At 31.8% G+C, this 14924-nt stretch overlaps 1 protein-coding gene across 4 annotated transcripts in view; it reads right to left on the bottom strand.

The window, feature by feature from the left end:
* LOC123015931 (mushroom body large-type Kenyon cell-specific protein 1) overlaps nucleotides 1-9774 on the bottom strand; it is a 45039-nt gene extending 35265 nt beyond the window's left edge. For 3 of the 4 annotated variants that reach the window (XM_044416020.1, XM_044416018.1, XM_044416016.1), the window contains exons 1-2: nucleotides 705-824; nucleotides 225-644 (exon numbers count right to left, since the gene is read on the bottom strand). In XM_044416020.1, the coding sequence (XP_044271955.1) occupies nucleotides 225-302 (78 nt within the window). In that variant the 5' untranslated portion in view covers nucleotides 303-644; nucleotides 705-824. Of the gene's footprint in view, nucleotides 1-224; nucleotides 645-704; nucleotides 825-9658 lie in introns of those variants that run through there. The other variant, XM_044416017.1, reaches the window with a different exon arrangement.
* Between the last annotated feature and the right edge of the window lie 5150 nt (nucleotides 9775-14924).

Here is a 14924-nt window from a genome sequence, read left to right on the forward strand (position 1 = left end):
GGGCGAAAGAGCGTTCAAAATTTCGTTTCGCATCGTTGGTATGAATTCGATCCGGTTTTGAATTTTCTAGGGGAAACGTGTTCTGGTGAAAAATCACATCGTGGCTCGCAGTCAACAGGTTATAGTAAATAACACCGGAATCGGTCGGATTTTCCGGTGAAAATACGAGATGACCGTTCGCATTTAATACATGAGCGGTGAGTCTCGGTATTTTTCCCACTTACCGACAATGTGAACCATGTTTCTTGTCCATCTTTGAAGTTCTCTTCTAATATTTCTCCTCTGTTGAACGCATCGCGCATAAGAGCACTCCGCCATTTTTTCCGAGCGGCAAGTTTGCTACACTGATTCGTATACAAGATTTTCTATTACCCATTGCTTCAAATCATTCATTACACCAAAATTTTATTAGATAAAATCGGCCGAACGCACCTCTTTTACAATAACAAGCGAAAAAAATTGTCGAAGAATTTAAAAGTCAGTGGCGCACACACACCCCCACTTGTCAAAACCCCGGAAAATTCAAAACATCAGAGTCACTGTTGCACAGTTTTTGTTTTTTCAGTCACTGCCTCCACGCCGCCTATCGAAATCTTCATTTCTGGCCGTCGTGCTCCGTTTTTTTCGCCATAGCCGCCTAATATCTGGAACAGAGAACGTCAGACGATTAGATCGGCGTCGCAAAAACCCCTTTCCTCTTGTACTTTTCGTTACATGTTTGAAGTGCGATACGGTTGGCGCGTTTCCATTTCTTCTGAAAATTTGCAGTAATGTGTTGCATGAATGGTGGTCTGTATCACTACTGTAGTAACGTCATATTGTGACGCAACAAGTGCGACGCCACTCGGCGCTTGCATGCACTTGCATTTTCCCTCCCCTCGCCCGCACACTAGATCGCCGTGCATCCCCGTACGTCTTGTCCTTGTCTGACGCGCACCGCCCTCCGACCACCGCGACAAAGACGGCGAGAGAAAGTCGCTCCCCCTCGATTCGTTACATCTCTCTTCCTGGTCTATTTGTATTCTTTTCTAACGTATTAATCTCGTTGCTTCGCCGATATCGGCGTCTTTCTCGCGCCTCTCTTTGTCTGATGACCTGCGAGAACAACGTTTCGGACGTCTTTGTCGGACAGACGTACATTTTCCTAGTTTAAACTTGAATTGCTCTCTTTTTAATAGGTTAGCTGATGCTGGCCTTTCGGACGAGGGGAGCGCTCACAAAAATTTACTAAATTTTCACAAAGAAACTTTCGCAAAACTCTCGGGGCCGACGCGACGCTTCAAAAACTTTACCGACAACTTTACACGATTTCATCATTTATTTAAGATTACACTCCATCGATTTGGTGCACCAAAAATTGCTCGAATTCGAATCAAATTACTCAAGAATTATTTATCATAGTATACAACTACATCATACACTTTTTTCTCGGTTATGCATGTCAAATTTAATTTTTAAACTCTTCATGCAACTATAGCTATTTCAATTATTCAAGAGAGATTCTATTTCAAGTCAGCTTACTTTTTCATGTATAATATTCAACTAAATATTACGTCTCTTTTTTAAATAGCTTATAGAAATTGTCAAGTTGTCATAAAAATAAAAGAAATAATGTTTTATCCCCATTCCAATACCCATTTATATCATATTTTAGTTTGAAAATAATAATTAATTAACGCAATATTTATAATTTATATCTAATACAGCACCTATGAGTACCTACATAAACTCGTTTGAAATACATATTTTACATTACAATTTTTTATTAAAAATGTCAAGAAAAATACCTACATTTTTGTAGTTTGGAACTGGTTATAATAGGTAAGTAGCGACTTGTTCAACTATAAAGTAATTTGCCTAAATTTAAAATTGTCAGTTTTTACTATAAACTGTAATTAAAATTTTTGTGTTTTACTAACTTGTAAAAATATAATAAGTACCTAGGTACTCCTATTAAAAATATTATTTTTTTAATTAAGAATAAGCAGTCATAATTTGAGTTTAATTTTACTTTTGGTATTCCTAGCATTTGTTATAGTTTGTAAGCGGATAAACTATAGATTAATTCATCTAATAAGTAAATTACCTATAAAATCTATTCACCTTTAGTTTTTTTAGAACCTATTAAGAGATTTTAGTAGGTACACATTTTTACCTATAGGTACTTTTAATTAACAATATTTAAATAACCACCACAAGTAGGGAGATATATGTATCAATATCAATATATCAATATGTATTAGCTATAATTGTTAGGTACTAATTTGAAAAAATAAAATTTTCAACACTCTTTTTACCTTCAAAGAGCAACTAAACATTAAAGTAATTATTAATTATAATAGTTGTATTATTTATACAGAAACTATTCTGAAAATAGTTCTTACTAAACTATATATAAGTAGTTATAATTATTGTCGGAGAACTAGGATATTATAACTCCAATTTTAAAATTATTTATTTATGGATAATGATTAATTAAAGCTGGAAAATGAGTACAAACATGAAAGCATTGATTTTTTAAATTTTCTCTGAAGCAAATTTTACGTTAATTTATTTTGTTGACCATACCTACTTATAATACACGGTGATTCAAAAGGTTCGGACAATCTGTCATACGAGTATAATGCTGATAGAAAACGTTAATAGACGTTCAGATTAGCTTTCATATTTTTTTTAAGCCCCAAGCTTTTGAAAATATGAATATTTGCTCATAATAGAGAGTATAGAAATCAAAAAAATTTTTGTTTACCCTTTTAGAAAATTATTATATTCTTAAAATCTTATTTATATCCTGAGCCATTGCTATCGCCACTGGCAACGTTGCAACTGCCTTTTTTGGTGAAATAGGTGAAAAAACATTTGATTTCTGTGTAAAAATATAGAGTATGTGTTACAAATCAACCTTACTGACAAATTTTGAAAGTCCCATTAGGTACCTCATACAGAAAAAATATTGTGAAAAGTGATGGCGATAGTTATTCTAGATGCATGTTTTAAAGTCTTTTACCAATAAAACACAAGATTACAAAATTACTTCCCTAATTAATAAAAAATTAATATGAAAGTTGCGTTTTTAAAGACCTATACTTACTATACTGGGTGCGCTCATCAGAACTTGTGCCCCAGAGAAAAATGTCATGTACCTAAGGCAAGATACTAGAAACATGGAAAAAATGTTAAAAAAGTTCTATCTATAAAAATTTCAAAGTTATGGGAATTTAAATTTTGTTCTTTGACTCTATTTATCTTTGTCTGAACAATTATTTTTAAAATTTTTTGCTACAGGCTATTAGACGAGGAAACAAGGAAGCTAAATCCTAAATTGAAAGTCTGTTTAATGTTATTTGTGACTTATATTGTACCTTTACTAAATAATTATAAAAAAAACATATACAGGGTGCGCCAGAACTCGCGCCCCAGAGAAAAATGCCATATAAGGTAAGATACCAGGAACATGGAAAAAATGTTAAAAAAATTTTATCTAGAAAAATTTTGAAGTTATGAGGGTTTAAAGTTTGCACTTTGCCTCTATTTATTTCTGTTGGAAAAATAATTTTCCAAGTTTTTTTGCTATAGGTTATTAAAAGAGGAAACAAGGAAGCTGTATCCTAAATTGTCACTCTGTTCAATGTTATTTGTGGCTTTTAGTGGTAAAATTTTTGTACCTTTACTAAATAATTGTAAAAAACATATACAAGATCTAATCAATAGACCTAAAAAAAATGTCAAATGTCAAAAAATAAATGTCAAAAATTTTTGACAGATAGAATTTTTTAAACATTTTTTTCATGTGCCTGGTATCTTACCTTACTTGAAAATTTTCTCTGGGCGCGAGTTCTGGTGCACCCCATATATACAAGATTATCAGTATCATTAAATAGACATAAAAATATGTCAAACCTCAAAAAATATATGTCAAAATTTTTTGACAGATAGAATTTTTTTAACATTTTGTCAGTACTCAAGGGGACTACCCAATTACATACTCTTTTTCAAAGAAGTGTGCGAATTTTGAGACAGCCTGTGTGTATTTGTTTATTTAAGAAAAAAATGTGTTTTCAACTATTTTAAAGCAATTTGCAAAATGTAGGTTCTGGAAATAGCTAAGTACAACAGTGTTAAAGTTTTCTAATGAAAATCTACCAAATGACGCTTTTTACGGCAAAAAGCGAAGATAAAGGTTTACGTGTATTTTCGCAAATGTTGCTATTATCGCGATAAAACATCGTCCTAGTATTTTGATTAGTCAAAGTGGTTTTAAATGATGTTTTTATATAATTTTGTGCAATAACAATTGTTTTTTCGTCGCTTACGCATAATTCGAATCATCATGCTGTACCTGTATAGTCAAAGCTCGTCGTCTTCAACCGGCGACATTCTTGTCTGTTATTTATCGAATCAAGGCTAGAAAAATGAAATGTCGATATATGCAGTGCTCTCAACTCCGGGAAATACTTTTGTTTCATTTCCTAGTTAAATATACCGCTAATTCGTTGCGACCGAAGTCATCAGGAGCGTAATATAGCGAGTTTTCTAGCCCGTCATTTTTCTATTAATCAAGTGTTGAAATTTTTTCGTCTCGAACGTTGGCAACAACTCCATTATCGACGTTTTCGGGGACCGATGCGAATATTTCGGTGGACCAAGGGGCGAGAGAGCGCTTCGTTGCAATTGTGGAGGGTTTAAGAAGTAGAGAGCCACTATTGATCGCATTTTTTGATCCCTTTCGTGCCGTCCGCCCCCCACACCACCGCCACTTGCTAAATGCACCCGAAAGTGGTGCACTCGCTGGATTTTTACAGCGCAAATTACAACCGACTTGAAAATTCGTAACCTTGATTATAATTGCGAAATTGCGTCAGGATGCATGTATGTGTGTATGTACGTGTGAATCATGGATTGTTTGGCATTTGAAAATTTTATGGTTTCTAATTCTTCGACCATCATTAGATAAATCAAGGACGAGAATGAAACTCTTGTGTAACTTTTCCGATTTTTTTATTTCATTTTTGTAATGAGGCGATTTTTTCACACGATTACAGTTAACCAAGCGAAATGGACAAGGTTGGACGTTTCACCGGCTACTACAGGGTGACCCAAGTAAAATCGCCACGCACACTACACTTCCGCCATACACACGGCAATTTAATAGCGATTTTATTATACAATAATAACTACTCTGTAATTGAATAATAAACGTTTACGTTTCAAGTCTCTCATAAATTCATGTACCAGTGATAATTCTACAATAAAAATTTTCAAAAAAGCGAAACTGACTCATCATGATGGTCCATGCGACAAAGTTTGCAAATTTTGAATGTGTCACGTGACGCTCACCGCAACCGTCCGAATTAATCTCGATTTGTCGCTATCTCGTTTAAAATTTCCGTTCTAGGCCAAATCTAAGTGATGCGGAAGTGCATGTTTTGCGAACGGATGCAGATTCGGCCGACATTTGGTGAATAAAAAAAAACGTCGGCAATAATAATAATAATTCACTGCACCCGATCTGGGGTTGATATAAAAAAATTGAAACGTCCTCCGGCGATGCGTCTGGTGTTTTTTATTATTGGACGTGATGCAGTTGTTATTTTTCCCTTTGTTGTGCCAAGGGTATTTTTACATGAATTTTTCAGATCACTAAATTAATTTTTACAATTATTGTGCGCTTTGTTATCGTTGATTTGATGTCCTTTTGTGGAAAATTGTTAAACGGTAAATAGAAACGAACTGCTATTTACATTTTGTATTTTTTTAGAAAAAAATTGAATTTATTATTTCTACGCGATGATGGCAATTTGTTTTTAATAAGGCCCCTCCAGTCAAAATCGATCGAAATATCATATAGAGAATGTTATTATCTAAATAAACACATCGTAACGTAGAAATTACAAAAGTAATAAACATAAATATCGGTAAAGGAGACGATTTGCATCCCAGTCTTAATGAAACGGTAATAATAAAATCAATGAGTGTGTGACATGAAAATCAACCATTTTTAAAACATTAATTACCTACGCATAATTTAAATCTCTCTTTGTTATATTTTCTAATATTTCTTACAGGTTTTAAGAAGAAAAAAGTTGACAAACTAGAACAGATAGTTGCAGACTTGCATCGACAGTATTTATAGATTCACGTCAGGTGTATGAAACTATAAATTTTTTATTGTGGAATAGTGAGCAGCTGTCAAAGTGGAGATTATTTATTTTTAAAAGTCGATGAAATATATGACACTTCTGAGACTTTATCGCTTATATCCTAATTTCCATTTTATATAACATTTCCATTAGCCCTAACGATTTTCCCCTGTCATAAAGCGCTAGTAAATCACTCAAAAACACACAATCAACCAAAAATCAACCAATTTTCAACGCGTCGTTGACTACGGCGAGTAATTCGAGACGTATTTCTGTCGGGTTGAACTAATGCAGGGTTTCTGTTTCGAAAGAAAAGAAATGCGTAAAATTTTTGTGTATCATGTGGGGTGAGAATCAGCGAGGGTTTGAGAACAAACACCCCTAAAACGGACGAAATTAAAAGGGGCCTCGCGCGACAACACAATAAAGAACATTGGAGCAGGGTGGGTTTGCCAAATATTTACATTGTCGGCTAAAATATTGTTTTTTAGGGCACGTGTTCAATTTAGAAATTGGTATCGATTGTGTGAAGGTTTCGGCTGAGCCGATCCCATCCGCGAAAATAAATCGTTTTTCTGTTACTGGGGCGAGTTCGTGGAAAATTGCTGGAAAGAAAAATGGAAAAGCGCGACGACTAATCGGGATACTTTGAGAAAACTGCTCGCAAGTTTTGATATACTTTTTTAATTTGCTTAATTAATAAACACACTCAAATATGTTAGATACCTAGGTAATGTTTTATTGACTTATTACCCAGAGTTTTTTTCTTTTTTAAATATTATTGTCTCCTGTGTTTGTTTGAAAATGATATCAAAAACATCCTTCACTACAAAAAATTCAACATATACTTTTTTTATATTAATGTGCATCAAATAGATTGTAGAAGTTTAAATGGTTCTTTAAAGGCCGATTTACACGAAAAGTGTCATTAATGTCATTCAAAACAAATTTAATCACATCAATAATGACAAAAATCTTTATGTATGCGATCCTATGTTAATTACGTTGTTAATTTAATTATTTTTTGATACTTGGGGTATACACATTTATTTGAAAAAATTATTTTTAGGGAATATTGAGGTTAGAATTATTTGAATTTTCGCATGGTTACCACCTTAAAATGATCCTTTTCAACGACTACTTCGATGCACATTAATATGAAAACGAGTATACATACCTATCAAAATGAGAAAATTTTAATCGAAAAAAAAGTATCTAACATTCTTTTTTTACTTACTGATTTCTTTCTTCTGAATTTAAAGTAAAAAAAAAATTAAAGTAAGTATTAGGAAAAATAAAAATTGTTATTGCATATTGTATTACCTATATAGGTAGGTACATACATACATCATTATGTATGTAACAAAAAATATGTAAAGTCTGTTTTTTTTTTCAAATGGAAATTCCCAAGTTAAAATTTTGGTGGAAAAATCGGTAGCAGCTTATCTTATATGTTGTGATGTCAAAATTTAGACTTTTATGAATCCTGTGTGCTTCTTTGCTTTTTGTAAGCCTTTCTAATCGAATACTTGAGGACAGACATCTACCTAATGTCCAAAGACAGAATTTGGTGCTAATGATATTGATTGTAAGTTTATACATACAATGTTGTGGACAAAAATGAGCTTACTACAAAATGGGTGTCTATACAGAAAAAAAGTTATTTTGCAAAAGATACAAGCAGGATTTATAAAGATCGGCAATAAATTTTGTGTAATTTATTAAAATGAGGTCAAAGTTGATCCATGTTCCAAATTATTATTCTGCAGTTTTAGTTTTAAAATTTGTACTTATTCAACTCGTTCTTCAAAAACGGTGCAACCAGACCTACTAATTTAATTGATTTCTTTCTCTTTGATGTTCATGTTGTATTCTCATCAATTTTTTACTAAAAATTAGAGAATGTTTAGCAAACCTGCATTACAAATTGCGTCTAAATTTTAGCGGTGGTCTTTTTCTGACTTCTGCTTTCGTGTTTTCGTTTCTAAATATTCGATTTTTTTGCTGATGTTTAGTGACGTTTTTTTCTAAATTAAATCAAAAACCGAAACTGGAAACTTTCTTTATCAAAATTACCATGAATGAATTTGTTAGGGGTGCCAACGTTAAGACTGTTTGACATTTCTATTTAAAAGAAAAAATAGATTCTACTTAAATGATTTTTTTTAGTAACACTTAATTAAAAAAATCTAAAAACAATACTGTAAAAGTTTTATAGTTTATACAAAGCTACGAAAAGGTTGGTAACTCGACTTTATCTCTGTGCCACGTACAGACACTGCCATGTTTAGTTCAATAGAAAACAAAGGAAGGCAAACATTTATCGGGATTTAATTTTTTTTATTCCAAATGCGAAAAGATAACAGTAAATAAATAAACAATATTTTTGTATACAACATAATACTAATATTTTAGTATGCAAATATACAGGTGCGCCAGAACTCGCGCCCCAGAGAAAAATACCATAAGGTATAAGGTATAAGATACCAGGAACATGAAAAAAATGTTTGAAAAATTCTATCTGTCAAAAAATTTTGACATTTATTTTTTGACATTTGACATTTTTTTATGTCTATTTAATGATACTGATGATCTTGTATATGTTTTTTTTACAAATATTTAGTAAAGGTACAAAAATTTTACCAATAAAAGCCACAAATAACATTGAACAGAGTTACAATTTAGGCTACAGCTTCCTTGTTTCCTCTTTTAATAGCCTATAGCAAAAAAACTTGGAAAATTATTTTTCCAACAGAAATAAATAGAGTCAGTGCAAACTTTAAACCCTCATAACTTCGAAATTTTTATAGATAACATTTTTTTCATGTTCCTGGTATCTTATACCTTATATGGTATTTTTCTATGGGGCGCGAGTTCTGGCGCACCCTGTATATTTCTATACTAAAATATTAGTATTATATTGTTTCAAAATTTAAGCTTTGAAGACGTCTAATTTGTTTTTTTTTTGTTTTTAGACTGTTTTCAGAATTTTGATTATTTTTATTAGATGACATTGATTTTACTTTTCAATTTCTTAAGTAAGTATTAATTTATGAGAATAAAAGTTTACTTCAGAATACATAAAAAATATTTTTTTCTTCCGCTTCATCTGTTGTGAGACCTGAGCTATTCTTATTATACGAGTTGTTGCAGATTGCAGCTGTCGAAAAAACCGGAACACTTTCAGCAATCATCGGGAACTTGGATTTAACCACTAATAACAAGAAGTTGGCATCATCAACAACAATGTCTAATAACAGCGTGTTGTGAATGAAATAGAAGGGTTTTCTTTTTTGAAAAAAGTAGTTGATTTGAATTTCGCTACCTTGATAACACCATCACAAACAACCGAGACAAAGAACGCAAAATCGTCTAACCTTAGCCGCCTAAATAACGCTAAAAGTGAACAGTTCGACCTAATTCTCTCACTTGGAAAGCAATCATAGATCTAGAGACAATGCGATATAAATCCGTCGAGATCGGCGCTACAACAACAGCTACCGGGTGAAAAGACGTACCTCTCCCTCTCTTGGATTCGGTCCGAGAGTCGCACTGTGACCACGATGTTCCGAACACAGAAAAAAAATGTTTCACGCGCGTTACTAGCAGGAGCGCACTGTTGCATTGGTGCAATTGCAGTTGAGGTGCATGTGGTGCATATCCAAGTCCGACCTTGACACTCTTATGTCCTGATATACACACACATGAAACATACTATACCTCTAACTCGACGAAGCGGCCCTTCGCTTCGTCTGTACGTGTGGATTTCTGCCGGCACCGCTGCTGCACTTATTGATTTTTTACCATAGTTATTTTAGGAGTTCACTGCTTAAAACTAAATGCACTTGCAAGCGCTCGACGAGGAGGTAATTAAAGGCGTCGGAAAAATTGCCAACTGGAGAGAAAGGGGCTTGAGGACTGACTAGAATAGGGGCGAAACGGGCTGATTTGCTTTTAGCAACATAACTGAAGCCATTTGAAACGGTTTTTTAAAAACCCACGTTTTACTCTCTTTACATATCCAAACGGAAACAATTTTCCATTTTGTAGCAAATCAGATGAAGACATTTATTCTACAAGGAATTAACTTATATTGAAAATTTTAAATTAGAATAAACGATTTTTGTTTCAAGGTATATTATTATTTGGGTCACATACAGGGTAACTCAACTTATAGAAGACAAAAATTTAACCAATGAAAACACCTTTCAAATGCTTTTAGTTTGCTAAAACCTTTTTTAATCAACAAGGCATACTAACACTCTTTATTAAAAAAAATATTCAAAAAATAATAAAACTGAAGAATTTAATAAATTTTACATTTGATGGGCTGATGGTAAACTTGGATATGTACGTATGTAAGTACACCTACAATATGTTTATTAAAAGTAGTAAGATAAAAAATTATAAAATTCAAAAATGATAAATATTATAGGTACCGTTTAGTTTTGATGGTGATGCGTGCTATTAGTTTATTTAAAATCAATGGATATTATTTTATAAAATATTATTATTTAATATTATACAGGATGAATAATAAAAAGTATGCAACCAAACGCTTTTTACTTAAACTATTTATTTTTTGAAAAAACTAATTGATTGATGAATGATAAAGTACCTACATAGTACCTACTTATAAAACTGTAATGTTTTATCAAGAATAACATTTTTCAAATTATTGTTGTTTTTGAGTACCTACTGCAAAATTTTTATTTTTTTTTAACCATTAACCATTACCTACTAAACTTTTTTGCAAAGGTTATGATCTAAGAATTACTACTACAAATTTACATTTTTATAAATTGCCATGTAAACATTTATTTGCTATTAAATTTTAATTTGTGATTAAATTTCCATTTGACAATGCAAGTAAATGACAACTTAATTCAAATTAGTTTAACCCCGACTTAAATTTTAATGCGTTTTACATAAAACTGGGCTCTCAGTAATGATTTTTTAAAGTTTAAGATTAGTCATAACTGAGTACCTAGTGATTTTGTGTGTCTGTATGTCGCTAATACGTTAGTGATAGAGTTTATTACTATTTTTATTTGTTTATTTAAAAAAAAAACTAATTAGTACAGTTAGGGTTTAGAAGTTTGTAATAATTTTTTAAATATCTCATGATGTTCCACCTGTTTTATTTATAATTTATTTATAATGTATAGGTATAAATTTGCATCTCAAATTATACTTTATATCAATTTTTACCTATTTTCAAATGTTTCAAAAGTGCCGGTCTCACTCTTGATAGAAGGCTTTCAGCTAAGCCTAAAAATTAATGCAGATTTTTTATTTAAGCTTTTTTGAGAAAAACAAACAGAAATAACAATTTTTATATTCTCATGGTTGACACCTTAGCTCTTTTGTTTCCAATGCTGTTGGTTTTAATTTATTGTTGAATTTGCTAGTTTGTTGAATGTTTTGTACAGCATAAGAGACAAATTGGTCAGTTTTTTATCAGGTATTTGTTTTATGTTGTAAGATATGCCGTTTTCGCCAACTAAATTCAAGAATACTTGATCTGCAGGGTCAAAAACCAAAGATCTATAACCTTTGAAAAGCTCTATCTCGTGAACAAAAGCTCAAACAATTTTTTGTCATGAAAACTTTTAATTTAGTTGGATGTCTTTTATTACTCAAGAGATAGGCACAAATGCTGACAAAAAAAATAGAAAGGTATGTATAAGGTATGAGGTTTTCAACATTTACCAAAATGAAGAATGAAGAAATCAAGAACTTAAATATAATTCAGTTTAGGAGAAAAGTAAAGACAATGTTTATCAGACAAAAGTTTCTATTTTGTGGAGGACTGTGACTTAAATTAAATATTGAAATTCATATATTGTTATAGTGCGTTTTTCTTGTCTTGTTTTTGATCCTATTCTGTAATTTTGATTACGAATAAAGAGATTTACTTACTAACTTACTTACTTATATAAAGTAAAGCCGAACTTGTTCTATATGTATTTACAAAAACATGATTTTTTTAAAATTACTTAGTAATTACTTGTGGAAGCAAAGAAGGAAAATGTGTTATTTTTGTTTACCTAATTAATGTATCGATTTCGCATTAAGTTAACGAAAAAATATTGTACAAGTATATCTACATACCTACGTCTCAAAAATTATAAAATTTTGAGGCATCATTACCAAAAAATGTTTGTTTGGCAACCTGATGTACTTTTGTATTATTTTTCTTTTTTTGTACCTTAGAATCTACGTAGGTTTCTGAGATTTAAAAAATGTTTGTTTTTATGCACTTGCATCTCAACACTAGTAATTATTTTAATTGACATTATTATTGTTAGTTAGCATCACTGGTTTTTACCAGATTTGTGGGTTTTTTATTTATTTTGCGTTGAGGAATTTAAAGAAGAGAAAATGTGCTTGTGTCTATTGTGTCATAAATGGTGCAGTTCCCATGGTTGATTAAGAAAAACCGATAAATCGCACATTTTGCAACACGATTCTCATGTATCAGCGCTCTCGTTTGAACTTTAGTATAGTGGCTCGGACATTTAATTCTTATAATAATATTAAAATATTCAAGTTTATTTCATGGCATGAGAAAATATAATGGTTTCCTTTAATTACAATTAATATTTGAAACGAAACACGTCGTTTTTAAATGGAATCTCGATTGAAACAATACGGCAAAAAAATTCCACCGTCTTTGTCTTTGAAGCACACACTTCAATTCAATAATAAATTTCAACGAGCTTTAGTCCCACGGTTATTGTGTTTTTTAATCATCTCATTATCCATTTTTGCATTATTTATAAGAAGTGTGCCTGTTCAAAACTCTCTAATACTAAAAGTCCGATTTGAGTATGGTCGTTAAGAATTAAAATTTCAAATACGCTACTATTTAATGTTAAGGTGATCAAGTTTATTATTTCCCAACGTATATTAGCAATTATTAAACTGGTTTAGTAAATAGGCACGGACAGATAAATTTCTGCATAAATTTTATTTCTAATTATTTTCGACGATCCGATCGATTATTTTCAACTAATAACCTCAATTCCGTTTCTGGGTCAATATCGAAAAACTTCCAAATACAATATCAAATGATTTAACACTTTTCTTATGACATAGTTGAGCGAATATGTGACTGACTCAGCCTCATTGCCCAAAACTCGTTTCGATGGCCCACCCTGTATGTGACCGAAAAGTTGCACAATAATTAAGCGCGTCCTAGTTGTAATTAGGTTGATCCTCGCATAAACAATATTTGCGTTTCCACTCGACATCAACCCAGACAATATCAAAGTTGAACACAAACAATTAAAAGTGACTCAGATCAAGCAAACATTTTCGCAGATATACATGAAGTGCTGAAAATTTCACCGAGGGCACGTGACGCACATAAAAAAGCATCGTACTATAGAGCAGTCATGTGATTCCTTTGAGTTTATTCAGACGTACATTACGGTAGGTCAGCGACCCGAGCTGAGCCTAAGAGTTCCCCAAATCGATAAAACAAATTGAGACGCATCGGCCTTTTGATTTTTTACGAGAAATGAAAAATGTCAAACGATATCAGCAGACTTAAACAAGTTAAGGTCGGGGAAATGGTGAAATGGTGGTTCAACGACATTTTCGAGCAAACATCGAAATGATAACAAGGTTATTGGCGTCATCTCCAAATGCAACGTGATAAGAGGTAAAGTGCACAATTATTGCATTGATAAGGCCTTCTGAATGCAGAGAGAGGGAGAGATTCGCGGAAATCGGGGAAAAATGGTGACATAATGTGGTTACAACTCGTAAATAACAGTTACAAAATCAGCAAAGATTAGACTGGAGAAAATTGGCACTACCAAACACTTTTTGGAAAACCCTATGTATCAAGTTACAAAGTTTGATTGATGTAATATTAGAATTCCAAATGGTTTAAAAATATCAATAAAAATATTTGTGCATATTTTATTTAAAATAATTTGTTATTATTTTTTTATAATTATTTGATAACAAAAAAACGACTAAATTGATTGTTTTTGAAATCACACTCAATGTAAATCATCATATATTGCAGTGATGACATCAGTAGGTATACACACAGACATGTAAACAACTATTCGTAATTTTGCAATAAAGAATAAGAAAGCATTAATCAGTGCAAAAGACTTAATGAGTTTTTAAATGCTAGAGATGAAATTTGGAGCTTATAAAAGTCTTCTAGGGCTCTATCTTTTATAACATAATGATAACATTAATGTTTGAAATTACAGTAAGAGACTGCTTTTAAACTAAACTGCTATTAAAACAAAATATTGATGAATGATAAAAGATAAAATATACTACAAAAATGTGACGTTTCTCAAAAACAATTTTTTTAGAATTTCATATTTTGTTGTAGACATCTGCGAAATTTTTTAAATGGCCACCACACACTATAAACCTTTTTTTACAAAAGCTATTACAACTATCTACATTTTAATTATCAAAAAAAATTATACGTGAGTACCTACCTTATTTATGTTGCCATTTTGAAAAAAAAAATAGCAAAACTCAAAAACCAAAGAAAATTTTATTGTCAAAATTTCATTGTCATCTCATTTTTTGTAGTACTCTAATTTTTATTGGTTATTGTTTCCAGAAGGCAAAAAAACCGCGTGGTCCTTGGTCCTTGGTCCTTGGTCCTTGGTTCACCCTGTATGTATACGAGTACAATCGTCTCAATTCAACGGACACAAGTTTAAATTTATTATTTATACACAACTACACTACTACTTAATACCTAGGTATCATGTATAACAAATTACAACCTAAAAACAG

Source organism: Tribolium madens, unplaced genomic scaffold (genome assembly GCF_015345945.1).
Source record: "Tribolium madens isolate multiple individuals breed KSU strain unplaced genomic scaffold, Tmad_KSU_1.1 Scaffold_19;HRSCAF=116;Tcas5.2_LG9, whole genome shotgun sequence".
Taxonomy (NCBI): domain Eukaryota; kingdom Metazoa; phylum Arthropoda; class Insecta; order Coleoptera; family Tenebrionidae; genus Tribolium; species Tribolium madens.